At 43.5% G+C, this 15835-nt stretch overlaps 1 protein-coding gene across 3 annotated transcripts in view; it reads right to left on the bottom strand.

Annotated features, from left to right (window-relative positions):
* The window catches only part of ACMSD (aminocarboxymuconate semialdehyde decarboxylase), a 51320-nt gene extending 35757 nt beyond the window's left edge, over positions 1 to 15563 (bottom strand). For 2 of the 3 annotated variants that reach the window (XM_012650539.1, XM_012650540.1), the window contains exons 1-5: positions 15407 to 15563; positions 8675 to 8719; positions 4698 to 4794; positions 3604 to 3653; positions 2006 to 2242 (exon numbers count right to left, since the gene is read on the bottom strand). In XM_012650539.1, the coding sequence (XP_012505993.1) occupies positions 2006 to 2242; positions 3604 to 3653; positions 4698 to 4794; positions 8675 to 8719; positions 15407 to 15463 (486 nt within the window). In that variant the 5' untranslated portion in view covers positions 15464 to 15563. Of the gene's footprint in view, positions 1 to 2005; positions 2243 to 3603; positions 3654 to 4697; positions 4795 to 8674; positions 8720 to 15406 lie in introns of those variants that run through there. The other variant, XM_012650541.1, reaches the window with a different exon arrangement.
* Between the last annotated feature and the right edge of the window lie 272 nt (positions 15564 to 15835).

Consider the following 15835-nt stretch of genomic DNA (forward strand, 5'->3'; position numbering starts at 1 on the left):
TTTTTTTAGTTGTCCAGATCATTTCTTTCTATTTTTTAGTAGAGATGGGATCTCGCTCTTGCTCAGGCTGGTCTGAACTCCTGACCTTGAGCGATCCACCCGCCTCAGCCTCCCCGAGTGCTAGGATTACAGGCGTGAGCCACCGCGCCCGGCCCAGTAACAAAGAAATTTTTGTGCCTGAAGACTACCCTGAGCATGTATGTGGGGCTCCCTTACTAAGAAGGGTGATCTAGGAGATAAAAGGGACAGGTAGCTGCTCTGGAGCACAGGCTCACCTTGAAATGACACAGGCAGCTTGGCTCCTGGTAATTCCTGTTGTTTGTTTCAGCAGGTTTTACTGACGCAAGCTAGAGAGCAGTGAGGCAGGCAAGCCTTGCTAACCAAATAAATGTGCTGTCACCTCCGGGACATCACCAGTCAACTGGGGCCAGGATGTGCTCCTGAATCCCCTCAGAGACTGTCAGCCCCTAAAACAGTCTAGTTAGAATGATTGATGGGTTGAGCTAGTCACACAAACAAAAATATCCATGTGGTCTCCAACCAACTGCTGTTGCTTTCTAAGCCCCTTATTAATTCATAAACTCAATTCCAATGAATAATAAAATGACTTGCAGCTGAAGTCTCGCTCACACTGTGCTGAAACAACTTGGACACACAAGTAAATAAATCCTCTTTCAAAGCTCATTAAAGTTTCTAGAAAACATTCACTACATCAGCTAAGCTATTGCAGCCAATAAGCTTCAGGGAGTTCAATATTTAGAGGAATATTAAATATTTCAGGTCATTTGGAGGCAATTTAACAGATAATCCTCCAACTGGTGGGCAGTTTAGATATAAACATGGAAAGAATTTTGCATGTATAAGAGAGCTTAATAAATATTAAATAAATAAATGATCAGTGATTACAGTTCCTGGCGAATCCACAAACAACTATTCATTACCAAAGATTGCATTTACAATGAAAATAATAGAAAGCAATATTATTATTATTCTAGAAATAAATTTAAAAATGCAATTCAGTCAAAAAAATATGCATCATGAATCCAGGTACTGAGGAGAGATTTAGTTATAGAAAGAATTGAAAGTAGAGGAAGAGGAGAATGGATGGACAGGACTATTGGACGGTGGATTCTTGAAGTTGGATACTTCAGAAAGAATGGCACTGAATTTTTGAAAATATATTTTATCATGAAATATTTTAAATATAGAAAGCATAAACAATAGTGCAATGAACATCCATGTACTCACCATCTACTTTCGTCAAATGTTAACATTTTCATGGCATTATTTTTTATTATGTATTTTATTATATTTTACATTTTCAAAATATATGGCTTAAAAGTATCTTAATTGAGAATTGGTTAAATCAAAACATATCTAGGTATTGGAATATTCTGCAGTTATTTAAAAATCATGCATTAAGAGAATTTTCATTTAGGCTGGAAATTCTTAATTAGGATATGAAATCACATGTGTAACAATTTTGATTTCATTAAAATATAGGTATATGCAAATAAAAAAACAAGTGAAATGTACTGTAACAATGGTTACTTATCTTTGGGTGGTTGAATTATGGGTGATTTTTTTCATCTTTATACTTTTCTGTATTTTCCATAATTTCTTCAAGATCATTTAATCATTTTGAAAAATGTTAAGTATTTTTTTCCAAAGCAAAAAGAGATACTGTTTTTTTGCGTGTCATTAAGATGGTTCTTATGCACAGTGGCAGTAATGAGGGTAATGTTTTGGCTTCCAAGTGAAAGATTAAAAGCAGAGCAAGGGAGATAGAAAGATGAGAGATTTGACTGAGTTAACTCAGGGCTGGCCCAGGAAGCATTTTTATCTGTCCCTCTTCTTTAGAATGGTCCACTCCTTTTGAGGGGGCTGTTTCCCCACCTTCTACCTACATCCGACATTCATGGACATCTCCCTCACCCTGCCAGGGTGGCCTTTCCTTTCCTCCCTGCCAGCACCCAGTGGTGGCTGAGCGGTGCTGTGTGCTCACCGCATAGACAGGGAAGAGTTCCTTCGAGTTCAGGTCCCACTCGTTGACGTGGGAGCCGATCTGGACCCCAGGAAAGCCCAGCTCCTTCACACAGCGCTCCATCTCCTTGATGGCCAGCTCGGGGGCCTGCATGGGCAGTGTTCCCAGGCCCACAAACCTCCTGGGGTGGCTTGCAACGGTGGCAGCCAGGTCACTGTTTAAAAACTGGCACAGGTTTAAAGTGTCCTGAGGTTTGGCCTGGTGGTGACAAGAAAGGGAAAATCCGCATCATTAAAACCTTCTTTTTTAGATAGTTACTCTGAATAACACCTCCTCGTGGCTAAAATGTTCACTATTCTCAATGGCTTTACCATATCAGAAAACTGAGGCGCAGACTGAGTAAGGTACTGGCCACAGAAGACCCAGAAGCCAGTCTTTGTGAAAGCAAAGAAAACTGCCAGTATATTGCTGATTAATTTAAAAAAATTGAGGCTAGAATCAGAAGGGAAGGACACAATTACTGGATCTGGCATCCTTATGCCAGAGATGGAATGTGGATGGGCCACTGCCAACCTCAGAAAGATCCTGAACCCCTTACCCCCAGGAGGCTGGGCGTGGCCAAGGGTTCATTGGCCCCTCCTGTCCCTGCCTGTCCTCCTCCCTGTCCTTCCTGTTGGCTGTGACATTCAGGGCTGTCCTTAGCAAAATGCTGAGGCAAAGTTTGCTTTTGGTTCCCCTACCTTTCCCTTCATCACTGTTTTCTTTTCTTTCAACATCACCCCACTGCCCCCAGCACTGCCAGGACTTTGGTACCCTCCTGCAGTCCCAGTTGTGCAGTCAGAGTGCTACCCAATCTGATAAGTGCAGGTACATTGAGGTGTGAGGGTGTTTTAAGTAGTGAATCTAATCACAAGAACACATAAGGACTGAATCCCTCTCTGAATCACTCTCTAATATAGTGTTTATGAATACGGGTTGAGGAAGTAAGTGTGAGCAGGTGGTATTTCCATTGCTCCTTAAATCACAACAAGAGTGAATATCTGCTTGATTGAGCAGGTACTTGGTGCACTCCCAGCTATGTACAAAAATTTCCCTCCCTGGGCTCGAATTCATGCCTGAAACTTTTAGGGCTTAAGATTTGTTCACTTGGGGAAGGGAATCCAACTTCAGGACTCCCCTTCTGAATTATGTGTATATTGCCCTGGGAGAGGTAACATATGGCCATGAGTATCATTCTTACCTCAAAATCATTCTCGCCCCAGAACACACTGGCTCATCAGTTCCGCAGCAAGGCATTCAGGAATGAGTCACCAGACAGGCAAGTTCTGGTGGAAACTGAGGCTGGTCTAGAACCGCACCGTCCAGTGGAACAATAATGCGAGTCACATAGCCACATGTGACTACTGACTACTGTACTGGAGCAAGGACATGGCTAAGAGGGCAGGCCTGGGAGAGGACACTGCAGGAGGGGAGGCTGAGGGACCCTTCCGATCTCTACGGAGGAGGGCAGTTGGGGGGGTGCTCAGTGGGACCAGTGTTCAGACTTGCATCTGTTTCTTGCCGGGGAGCTGGATGCGAGCCTTTACCACCAAGGAGATTGTTTGAGGTTTCACACTCACCCAGTAGCTAAACATGACAGGGACGGTGGAAAGGGCTTGCACCGTTACTCCTAGACACAGACACAAAGAAAGGCAAAGCTGGTGAGAGGCGTGGCCTGGGAACTCCGGCCTTTCCCGAGGCCAGGCAGCCACAAGCCTCCACCCCAGACCCCTCCTGCTCTCCCTCCTTTGTTGCTCCTCCCTGCATCCCTTCTCTCAAGGCCCTTCCCCAGGCCCCCTGATTCCTCAGCCTCAGGTTCTAGGGAGAGAGGTAAAGGTTGGACAAAAGTGAGATCATTCAAGGAAAACGAACTGATCCCATCTTCCAAGGGTTATTTCTACCTTGCTTCCCGTGAAATTTTATTTAAGCAAGACTCTTTCAGGGTTTTCCATCTTAGGTCATGCATAGCAGAGTGTATCTCTGAGCCACCTTCCCTGCCCCTCTAATTTAGCTCCTAAGTGAGCCTAGCTGGAGTCCCACGGTCTGGAATACCAAGAATGGGACTCCGAGTTTGAATCCTGATTCCTGGATACCGAGAATTGTTTTTCTTCAAGAGCACCTACCTCCTAGGGATGTTGTAGGGATTAAATGAGTTAATACATGTTAGGTGCTTAGAATAGTGCCAGGCACAAAGTAAATGCTCAGGAAGGGTTAGTCAGGACTGTTCTCTCAAGAACAGCCGTGGAATGAAAGACCAACACAACAAAAATGAAAGGGGACACATGTACTTCATCTACACTGCAGCCCTAAGCAGTGGTTTCTGACACCAATCATTCAAGCCTCATTCCCATTCGTTTTCTCCATGAAAGGGTGGGCCCTTGCTCTAGCTTCACATTTACAACAAAACCCTGCTGTTTGCTGTAGTCTGGGAAACATGTTCTTTCTCCAGCTCCTCTTCCACCCCAATATACTTTGAGAACAGGGGTATATATGCTATGTTCTGTGTTTTAGAACAGGGGTATATATGCTATGTTCTCTTCCCTCCCCCAGGGAAGCTGGAACAGCATGTCCTGGCAGAGAACAGGGGTCAGAAGTTACCATTACACAAAGTTAACAAATTTTAAGGGTAGATACTGCTTTTACATCAGATGAAAACATTTCTCATTGTAAGTACCTTTTTGGTCCATTTCTCTAATTCGAACTTCTGGATCCCAGCAGTTCTCTTGGACCACTCTGAAGACTTTCCCATCTTTCAGCATCTTTGCTTCTCCCTGAGGCAAAAAATCTCACATTAAGCAAGGCAACCTAAGCCCATTTGAACTAGTCTTTCCTTATATGCTTTGGAAAATGTTTCTTCCCTTACATTTTTAGGGATTTTTACTTAATCCATGCAGAAGTAGGAATCTGTTCATTTAACAAAATTCAGCTTTCCTTTCTCATGGTTTTCTCTGGCCTCGAGTTGAAGGGGTGTGCTCTGTGGGTGTCAGTGCTTGGACACAGAGATAGCAAGGTGACAGTCATGCCTTTCTGGGCTGTATGACCAAGGACAGCTCATCACCTTGCAATCTGAACCACTGGCTACTAGACCCAAGGGAGTGGCCCATTGTCTGGAAAACATTAGATGTATAACATGTTAGAATTGGAAAGAACCTTGGAGATAGATTGTTTAGTCCAACCCTCTTGTTTTATAGAGAAGCAACATATGGATGGTGAGAGTAAGTGATTTGTCCGACAGAGCAGCGCCCACTGATGTCAACACCTGTGGGAGGAGGTGAGCAATGAAGTCAGTCAGTCTAGCAGCACGTGCAAAATTTGGAGCTGAGTTGTTCACTTCCACCGGGCATCATGCCTGCCTATATACACTAAAATAATTTTTATACATTTTTAAAAAGCGACAAATAAAAATTATATATATTTATGGTGTACAACACGGTGTTTTGATATATGTATACATTGTGGAATGCCTATATCAAACTAATTAACATATTTGTTACTTTACATATTTTTTGAGGTGAGAACACTTAAAATCTATTCTCTTAGCAATTTGCAAGTATACAATACATTGTTTTTAACCACAGTCGCCATATTGTACAATAGATCTCCTGAACTTATTCCTCCTAACTGAAACTTTGTATTCTTTGGTTCTCTCCCCATTCCTTCCCCACCTTTTGGCCCCTGGTAACCACAGTTTTGCTTGCCGCTTCCACATATAGGTGAGATGATGCAGTGTTTATCTTTCTATGCCCGGCTTATTTCACTTTAACATAATGTCCTCCTCCAGTTTCATTCATGTTGTTACGAATGGTATTAATAGGATTTCCTTCTCAAATTTGGCAAAGAAGGGAGCGAATGGGGTGACAGTGAAAGAGAAAAAGTTGGGAAACAACTTTTATTTGTCAAATGAGAGGTTTTATTTTTCTTCTGCTCCTTACTTAGAAAGCTTAATCACCATGAAATTCCCAGTATAGCAGAGTGCCAAAGAGCATGGTCTTTGCATTCAGATAGACCTGGGTTTAGATCTCACTAAATGACTTACTAGCAGTATAACTAGTTATGGGGCCTCCAAGTTTAAGCTTCACTTTTTCTGACATTGTACTTGTGCTTGGCCACCCAACATCTTTGGAACACATCCTAAGCATGAAGAAATATTCACATTATGATTCTGCCTTCCTGAGCTATAATCCAAAATTTGCTTTCCCGTTCTCCCTTGTAGCAGCTGGGCATGGCATGTGCTCTTGGCTCTGTCAGTCAGATGCACCCACCTGTGACTTCGATTTGAAAGTGAGCAATGTGAGGAAAGCAGGGGTTGGGCAGAATCAACCTGTAGACAAGGGTGTTGTCTAAGGTGTCAGAGGTGACTGAAGCAGCAGTGGCAAAGCTTCTGGGTGCCAATTTCAGCAGCGTCGGCGTGAGCATCCTGTTAGTGACCAGGAGTGGTGACACTTGCCTCGTTGCTGGAGCAGCTCACCAAGTGTGATGTGGGCATTGCTGTGTTAGCCCAGCCTCTGAGCTTCATCTCTGGCCCTCCCAGGAAGTCTGTGAGCTCCTTTTCTAATTAAACTAGCTAGAGTGGATTCTGTTGTTTGTAATTAAGAACACTGAGTGATACTGAAGATTCAATAATAGAATGTTTGTAAAGAACTTAGCACCAAGCAGGAGAGCATGCTCAATAATGGCCAGATATTATTGATACCATTATTAATAACATACATTACCAACTGCAAGGGAGGAAATCAAGTTTCTCTGGGAGATGCCTGAATAAGTTTTCATTTTGGACAAAGCAGAGTATTTTAAAGCTGGAATGGATCATTTAGTTTAATGCTTGCATTTCACCAAGGAGTCCATGAGGTGTGGTGATTTGTCCAAAGCACATACTAAGTTGGTATAGAGCTGAGACAAGAACCCAGGTTTATGAAGCCATTTTCCATCCTGCCAGGCTGATATTTGGCAATTGGTGTAGGCAAAAGTTAATTACTATAATATCCTAAGGAGTTTGATCTTCTTTTGGGGGTGGTGGTGACCCTCATTACATGGCAAGAGAATCAGACTCACTGAACTTCTCTCTTCATATCCTTCATGCTGGATCCATGGTAAGAAAACTGAATGATAGCCACTGTTAGCGGAACTCTTTCTGAGTGGAAATTGCCACAGAGCAGCTGTGCTCCTATGAAAGACCCCAATTCTCATTGGTTTTTCAGCCTGACAGCCATTGTAAAGAATCAGTCCTTATCCCTCTCACTTTACATCCAGGAATCCAGCATCACTGCTGGGCTATCCCCGTGCCTCAGAGGTCGGCAGCTGCTGCTGTGGGAGGAGATGGGGAGTTTCTTAGGTCCTAGTTTTTAACATGGACCTCAGTATCAACCAAGATCTTAAACTCAATTAATAATGAAGTAATTGGAGCAAACTGCTCTAATTTATGCAACCAGAGCCCAATCCCATTTTTTTCCTAAACTCTCCAAAGAAAACCAAGGTTTTTATTAAGTTAAAGAATTCCCCCAAGCAACCATCACTGTCCAAATAACCCATTTTAAATACATCTCTAATATTTTTAAAGCCAAACTCCATTTTGGGGCCTAAACCCCTAAATCCTTCAAGGAGTCTTCTGCCCTCCTCTCTGGCTTCCTACTGCTTTGCTCCCCAAACTCTTATCTGCTTCTATCCATTCTCCGCAAAGCAGGCAAAGTGGTCTTTTAATGCCATTAAGACCCTCCAGAGAATTTCCGCTGCCTTGTGAGCACCGTGCAGCGTCCTTAGCACGTCCCGCAGGCCCTCCGTGGTCCTGCCCCTGCCTATCTCTCGCGTGCCTGTTTCCCACCGCCTCCCCCTTTCCCTGCTTGTCAGCCACTTGTCCTCCTTTCTGTTCCCTGGACGCATCCGTGCCCCTCAGCGCCTGGCGCAAAGGCGGTCCCCACCCGATCAGGCTGCACTGGGTCAACCCTGCGCATTAACTGTGTCTCCAGACCACGAGTCCTCCGGGGCCTGCCTTAGTCGTGTCTGTGTTCCGGCTGGAAGCTCAGGAATGTTCCCTCTGAGTTCTGACTGGGCATACGATGCCTCCGAAAATGAAGGCAGACCTGAGCTCTGCGCAGACCTAGACCCTGGCTCCCTCGCAGGCCTCAGTATTTGCAGAATGCTTCACCCCTCCAGCCTTTCTCTCCCCTCTTTTTCCTCTTATCAAACTCAGCCCTTCATAACAGTGGCTTCTCCCCTTTGTCTCCAGTGTTTAATTTCTCCAGCTTGTGCTCAAACCTAACTCTTCCGTTTTTTTAAGTCAGCCTTACACTACTGTGATAACCTGTGGAGAGGACCAGGTCGCTTCCTTGAGGCAGAGCAATAGATGCTCAAATTGGTTCCAGGGCAAAAAAAAAAAGAGAGAGAGAGAGAGAGAGAAATAGAGATAAAGATTTCCCTAATGGATTCTCAAATTCTAGTTTTATTTTCCTGGTGCTCTTTGAAGTCACCCCCATTTTTCCTAATTATTCTGAGAAATCTCAGTGCTGCCCCCTTGCCTACTGCAGTGTTAACGGGGGGGGGGGGGCTAGGGGGGACAGGAGAGTTGGGTTCCCGGAGGCCCTGCCTGCAGTGAGCCATCCCAGGGTTCAGGATGCCCCTGGTCCTGCCCACGCTCGCGCTTTGTGACGCACTCACCTTGCCATGGTGTTGGAGCTGCACCCAGCCGCCATAGCCGAACCTCTGCAGTGGGGAGAAGCACAGTTAGGCTTGAAGAGCAGAGAGGACTGCACTCAAGGGCACCCTTAGGGCAAAGGGTCCCAGCTCCTTCTTTTTGAAGCATCACCTTGCCATTTTCCCTCATACCCATGTATCATTTATTCAATATGTATTTTTAAAGTATTTTACTTTTTTCCCTTAAATGTATTTATGCAGGAAAAAAATTCCGTATCTCAGAAGTTCTGGTTTTATTCTTTTCTCCTAATACAGTTGGAAATTTATAAAAAAATTAACGTTAAAAAATATTGGTTCATGTACCACCTAAAATCATTTCAGGTACCACCAAGTGTACACTGCCCATAAAGACCACTCTTTAGGAAATACATTACTCTTCAAACTCCGGGTGGCAACCCATGAATAGATCGTGACATCAGTTTAGTGGATAGGGACCCAGACATTCTAAAAACATGAAATAGCATGTGTAGCAGATGCTGTGGTTGTCCCACTTGTAGTCACTCCCTCTGACACTTCTGTGCACACTGGCCCACTTCCAGCTGCCAGCACCTGCATTTCTTTGATTGAGGGCCTCCCTTTTGATCCTGGAATCTGCCGTGATGAAGCCCTGCTAGCAGGTCAGAAGTACCAGGAAATCAGCCTCTGCCTCTCCCTCCACCCAGCCGCTCTCAACAGATGATTGAGGTTGTTGTACATAAATTCACTGAGGATCACTGTGAGGGAGGCACACCTTCCACACTGGCTACCAAACCGTTCACTGGCTGCCTTGTTTTTCCTGTCTCACTTCCCCCCTTCACTGGTGTTTCCCGGGATCATCTCTGAAGTAAACATACTTGTATTTGAATCCTTGTCTCAGGATCTGGTTTCTTGGAAAACACACAGTAAGATAGCAAAGGAATGGAATGGAATAGAATAGAATGGCACCCATGTGGTTAGCATTGGTTTCATGAAACGTTTTTTTCCATTTTATATACACAAATATTTGTACTGAGTCTCCTTATAAAATATATTTCTTCCTGGGGAGTCATGAATAAAAAGTTTTGAAAGCTACTGTCTAAGAGCCTAAGAACGTAGATATATGTAACTATTTGTTTTATCATATCGTATCATTCATTCATTTACCCTTCAAGCTTTCCTGGAGTCTATTCTATGACCAGTCTGACTGGGGCAGGGAAAATAAAAGTGAAACACGGTTCCAGCCTGTGTGGAGCGGGGTCTTGAGAGGGTGGGGCTGGGGTCGACAAGGACTTACAGAGCTTCAGGAACCGTGAGACACACCGTGACTGACGTGCAAGGGCTCCGGGAGCCTGGAGGAGGGTGCTGACCCACACCTTGGGTTGGGGTGTCAGGAAGGGAGGTTGAAAAGGTAGTCTGGGATCAGATCGGAGAGGATCTTCTGGTGTCCAGGATTTCCATGCTCCCTGGCATAGCTCTTTTAGTGAGATGTGAGAGAGGAAGGAGTGGAGGCAGGAGATGACCCGTGAAGAAGCTCCCTGACGGCTCTGAGTCCTGCAGCAGTGATGCGTTGTGGAGTGAAGCAAGCAGAATCTCAGCTCAACTTCTTACATGTTGCGGTTGGGTGAGGCCAGGGTGCGGTGGTTGGTTCTCAAGTCATGGCACAGGGGAGTTGTCTGGAGGGAGTCAGGTCTTGGTGGGTCCCTCTTCCTAGCTCCCCTCTCACCTCTAGACTGAGTGGGACACTCTGGGCCTGGACCCTGGCGCAGCCTAGGGGTGCTGTGTGTCCCCGTGTCTGTGACTGGGGTCTGCCTCAACAGGCTTCTCAAGAGTTGGATTAATTCTATACCAGTCTTATTCTACCCAGATATAAGGTCTCTTCTTGAGTTCTAGCTCCAAATAATCATATTAACTCTGGAAATCTATCTGCTTGCTTCCGAGTGCCACCGGCGGACCCCATTTTACAGGCTTCTCCCTGCATCCGACCTCTCCCCTGCCTGTGCCCCCAGCCCTACTTCCCTCCCTTCGTGCATTCGGTACCCTGTACTCTTCCCTTCTCTCTCCCTGGAAAATGTGTATGTTAAAGGAGGGGACAGAACATGACCTTAATCAATTATACTTCAGAGTAAAGTTAAGGCCGTGTGCTCTCCAACTGGAAACTTGCCTTTGACATTTTATCCTTAATGTAGAGGAAAATATTTTATTTCCTTCTTTCCTGATTGCCTGCTTTTTTCTCTTTCTTCCTCTTTTCCTTCCTGCTTCATTCTCTTTCTTTATTGCTTTTCTCAATTCTCTAAGGAACTTTAATCCATATGTTAGCAGATTAGAGAAGTATTCCATCTGGGGAAGGGCAGAGAGGGGGAGGTAGAGGGAGGCAGAGCAGAGGGATCCTGTCACACGCGACAAATCACTTGCAAGGTACTTGCCTGCGTTGGAGTGAGACATCTTTAAGTCACTACTTCCTTATGTGTAAAGTGAGGGGAAGAGGAGCAGCTGAGTCATAAGGTTTTTTGGGAATTAACTGAGATGATGCATATGAACCTATTGACACCAGGCCCGGTTTATAGAAAGGGCTTCAACGATGGTAACGATGATGACGGTGATGACAGTGGCGATGGCAGTGGTGGCAATGCAATGGTGGAGGTAGGGAGGTGGAGGTGGGGTGGTGATGGTGGTGGTGAGTACAGTGGCAGTGATGGTATCGGTGGTGGTGGTGGTGGTGGCAGTGACAGCCAGGGTGATGGCCACAGCAGTGGTGGTGGTTGGTGGCAGGCAGGGATGGCAGTGGGAGTGACAGTAGTGGTGACAGCCTTATTTCACCCCTGGGTGGAATACCCTGGGGTCAGACACTAAGGAGAGCTGTAGGAAGGAGCCTTTTGTCACACTGTGTTCTTCCCTCTTTTTCCCAAAGAGTGTAAAGTGCTCAAGTTGCCCCATAGGCCCCTTCCAAAGACCTAACCTATTTAGGGCAATTTTATTCTGCTCCAGGTCTGGGCTCCACACAGTCCCCTGCTCTCATCCTAGGTTGAGTCAAGCCTGGGGTCTAAAATTTATGACCTTGGGAGTGGTTTTGGTCAGAGCATACGCCAAGAGGCATTTACAATCCAAAAGTGTTTGAGTGACAATCACCAGTGTCCCACAGGCATTTTCGGGCATGCCAGATAAAAAGAAAATTTAAAACATTCAAGGGAATTCAATTTTATATACAAGAGATGTGTTTCTGAAATGGGCATATATGAATTCGAGTGGATGAACTAAATGACATTTTTAATGTCTTGGGGACCTCACACCTTCATGAGGTTAATAGTGAGCCTCCTGGGTGACGAAACCGGGTATCTATTTCCTTAGGAGGGTTTAAGTCAATTTATGCCTGGGATTTTGTCTTCTGAAACCTTAAAATGATCAAGTGAAATTAAATCATTGCTAACAAAAGAAGATGTAAATATATGATTTTTTTATTAAAGTCCAGAATTATTTTTACCCCATTTAAAATTGGAAGAATCTTTGTAAGCCCTACTGTTGGGCACATAGTAGGTGGTCAGTAAAGCCTTGCTGAAGGAAAAAGCTGAAACCTTATCATCGTCCTTGTTGCTATGGATAACCCATTGTAGATCAAGCTGAAACATCTTTCAGTGTGGCCTCTTGGGCCCTGATCCTCCTCTTTGTGACAACAGAGAGTGTGGGTCCTGATTTATCAGAAACAATTTAATCAAGTGTCCTGAATCCACTGTCTTTCCACTTCAGATAGATTTTTTTCAAGGATCTTAATTGTAACTCTGAGTAAAGTCATTATTAGCAAGTGAAAATGAAAAGATTTCTCAAGTCCCAGTCCTCTGTACTCATCAGTTAATCATCACCCTAGGCATGTTGGTACTGCTTTTCTACTTCTTCATTGTAAAAGAAGGTCAAGGCTATTCCCACAGCAGTATTTTCTTTGGCCAGTTTTCTCAAGGTGACTGTGGCGGTGCTCTGGAGGGACCACCGTGCCCCACATAGCTCTAGGATTCTGGGTTCATTTCTGAGTCTCAAGCAACTCCTCTGTCCAGTTAATAATATAAATCTTAATCTGCACAAGGTTTTATGTGAATTAAATTATTTCTCTTTCTCTGTAAGTACAAAGTATTATTACTGTTATTATAATAATGATGAAGAAGTACATTAGCTGTCTGCTTGCAGCATGTAAGACTTCTGGGAAGAAGCAGCCTGGTTTATTGGGACAAAATACCCCTCCCTCTTTGAAGGCAATAGCTGGAGATCGGAAAAGGGAGGCCAGCTACAGAGCCAGCAGCTCGTGAGTTTGGGGAGTTTCCAGGGGATACATCTATGGCTGTCCTCACGCTTTGTATCTCTCAGTTTCCAAAGCAATTTTAACAATGCCATTCGGGCCCTGCATGAGGTGGGCACCTAGAAAATCTCATGGTGACCAGTTCTCTGCTCAAACCGAGGGCAGCCTTGGGGTGGGAGGCAGGGAATGGGATGTGAGGCTGTGGCACAGGACACTGGATAGAAAGTTTTCTCCTCTCAGCAAAGAGGAGGCATCATTTTAGGTCCCTTTGGGTCTTCCAGGTGGGGAAGCCTCAGGATGTATGAAAGATGCCTTTATACTTGTGGCTTATTTGGGAACAGCTTCCAGCACCCAAAAGGAATGGCTCACTGGGGCCCAGGTTTAGTGGGAAGGTGACCATTCTTCCAAGGAGTCTGAAGATTAAAAGAGTGTGTTCCCCAGGAACAGGGTATTTCTCTTAGATGGTGGCTTAAATCAGTTTGGCGGTTTCTGAAGCCTGGGTTTAAGGCTGAATTCCACGTTGAGAATGCAACAAGAATAGTTAGAACAGCCAGCCAGGGTCTTCTTTGTATGATGTACCTTATACCTGCCTGTGGGAGGAACTGAAAAATCTTTCTTTTATCAGTGAAAACATCTTAACTATGACTGGCTTGCTCTTTGCCTTAGTCCACCCGGTTGCTATAGCAAAATACCATACATTGGGTAGCTTATAAAAAACAGAAATTTATTTCTCACAGTTCTGGAGGCTGGGTAGTCCAAGATCTGGTGAGCACCTGCTTTCCAGTTTTAGAGGGCACCTTCTAGCTGTGTCCTCTCATGGTGGAGCGAGGCAAACAAGCTTCCTGGGGCCTATTTTATAGGGGCATTAATCTCTTGGCAGGGAGTCATGTTGGCCACCTCTGTGTGGAGGGGGAGAGTACAGGCGGGCAGTGTCCTCTAGAGACTACCATGGTAGTTCCCAAAGCATTTCATGTGGATGTTCTCTGATACTCAAACAGAGAGAAAAGCTGTAATATTGGAGTCAATGCTATTTTCTGGGGATAGAACAAGGGCTATTGTAAAATATTAATACCAAATGCTAAAATCTGGATTTTTCTAAAACTCTTAGATTAGGTAGTATAGTCTATTTCTTCCAATGCCCGTATCGTAAATTAATTTATTCATTGCATAATTCAGCAGGCAAATACTCATGAATGATGGGTAGAAAATGGTGAGCACTATAAGATATAAGAAACTGCATGCAGCTTCCAAACCAGCCAGATGTACTTCCCTGAAGTAACTGGTGCATCCGCTTCATACAATTATTACCATTGTGAAGTTACTCTTTAATAAAACATGACCAGGACAACAACATTGAGAACAGCATATTCCCACATAAGCATTTAAACTCCTTTTAGGGGCAGAGTAGCTTTGTAGGTTTTGCTTTTACCATTAGCTGTAATAGCATAAGCTTTCAAAGATGGTTCAGCATCACCTGTAGTTTTCAATCTATAGTTTCTACACCCATCTCAAAGAAACCCTTAAGATGAACATTCTTCCAGGAGACAATGATGAAAAAAAAAATAGTTTCCTCTACTTGCACAATGAACTACATTTTAATTCCAGTTTGAGTTAATTTATTTTTCCTCACTTCAAAAGATAAAACATTTTAAGTGGTGTGAACATACTAGAAGACTGCTAAAGATTGGGTAAAACCTGATATTAATTGTGAACAAACCTCTAACCAATTTTAAATTTCTTTCATGTTCCCCACCTTCCTCTTTTAGAATCCATTCAAAAGTCCTTAATGACACAAAGAAATTTCCATCTTTAGAGAAACACAGAGAATATACTTTAGAAATAGTCATTGTACAAAGGCTTCATGTCATTTAGTCTAGGGTATTTTTTGATATGCCTGCTACCTAGCTCTTCATGACAAGGATTTACAGCTTAAAGAACATCAAAAAGGAAAGATTTCAGTGTCCTAAAATAGACTAAAAATTTTTCACGAAGCTATCTCTTCGTGCTTTTAAAACTTACTTTAAACATTTTTGAAAGGAGATATATTTTAGAAGTCCTTGAAATCTATCACATTCCATGTTTTAGTAGTCTTCTAGTTGAAAATGTAACTTTAAATTCTATAGTTCGCATGTATCTTCCCAGCAGCTGAATACGTGATTTTCAAAAGGTAAATCTGCCTGACTTAAATTGTCCAGAAATTTTAAAGAATGCTTCATTTGAGGGGGAGAAAAGGATTTTGAGAAATCACTTATTTCTTTAATCCAATGTTCTTTCAAAATAAACATAAAAGTCATTTTTAAAAACTAGAAAATCAGATCTACCAAATAATTTAAAATCAATTCCAAAGCAGAGAAACTTAATATCCAACTCCCCGCAAAAGAGAAAGGCCTATAATGGAGGCATTGAGAATCCCTGGAGAAGTTTCAGAAATAATTCAGCAAATTAATTACCATTACCTTTTTCAGATCTGGCCATTCTTTTGGTAGAATATGACTATGGATATCAATTTTCATCTTCACAGGACAAGAGAAGTATATAAGGAAAGAAGTTTTGATATCAAGAGGTCTCTATGAAAACCATGGAGTTAAATGACTTACTCAGTCCCCTTCTAGCCAGTTAGCCCAGCCTGCCCAGCCCTGTCTGGGTCTGTTGGAACTGCTAATTAAAGTTCAATTTCTGTTTATTTGTTAACCAGGTTTTGTGTCAGCACTCTTTGGTAGTCAGGACTCTGGGCAAAAAAACTTAAAAAAAAAAAAAAGGGACTGTACTCAACCCTTTGAGGTCAAAAGCACAGCAGGCTGCTTTGAGTTACAGCAGGCCAAAAATTGACTAAGTTTTCTTTTAAAAATTCCATTTTTTTATCAAAATACACATAGTTAAAAATC

The sequence above is a fragment of the Propithecus coquereli genome, unplaced genomic scaffold (genome assembly GCF_000956105.1).
Source record: "Propithecus coquereli isolate 6110/MARCELLA unplaced genomic scaffold, Pcoq_1.0 Scaffold33, whole genome shotgun sequence".
Lineage (NCBI taxonomy): Eukaryota > Metazoa > Chordata > Mammalia > Primates > Indriidae > Propithecus > Propithecus coquereli.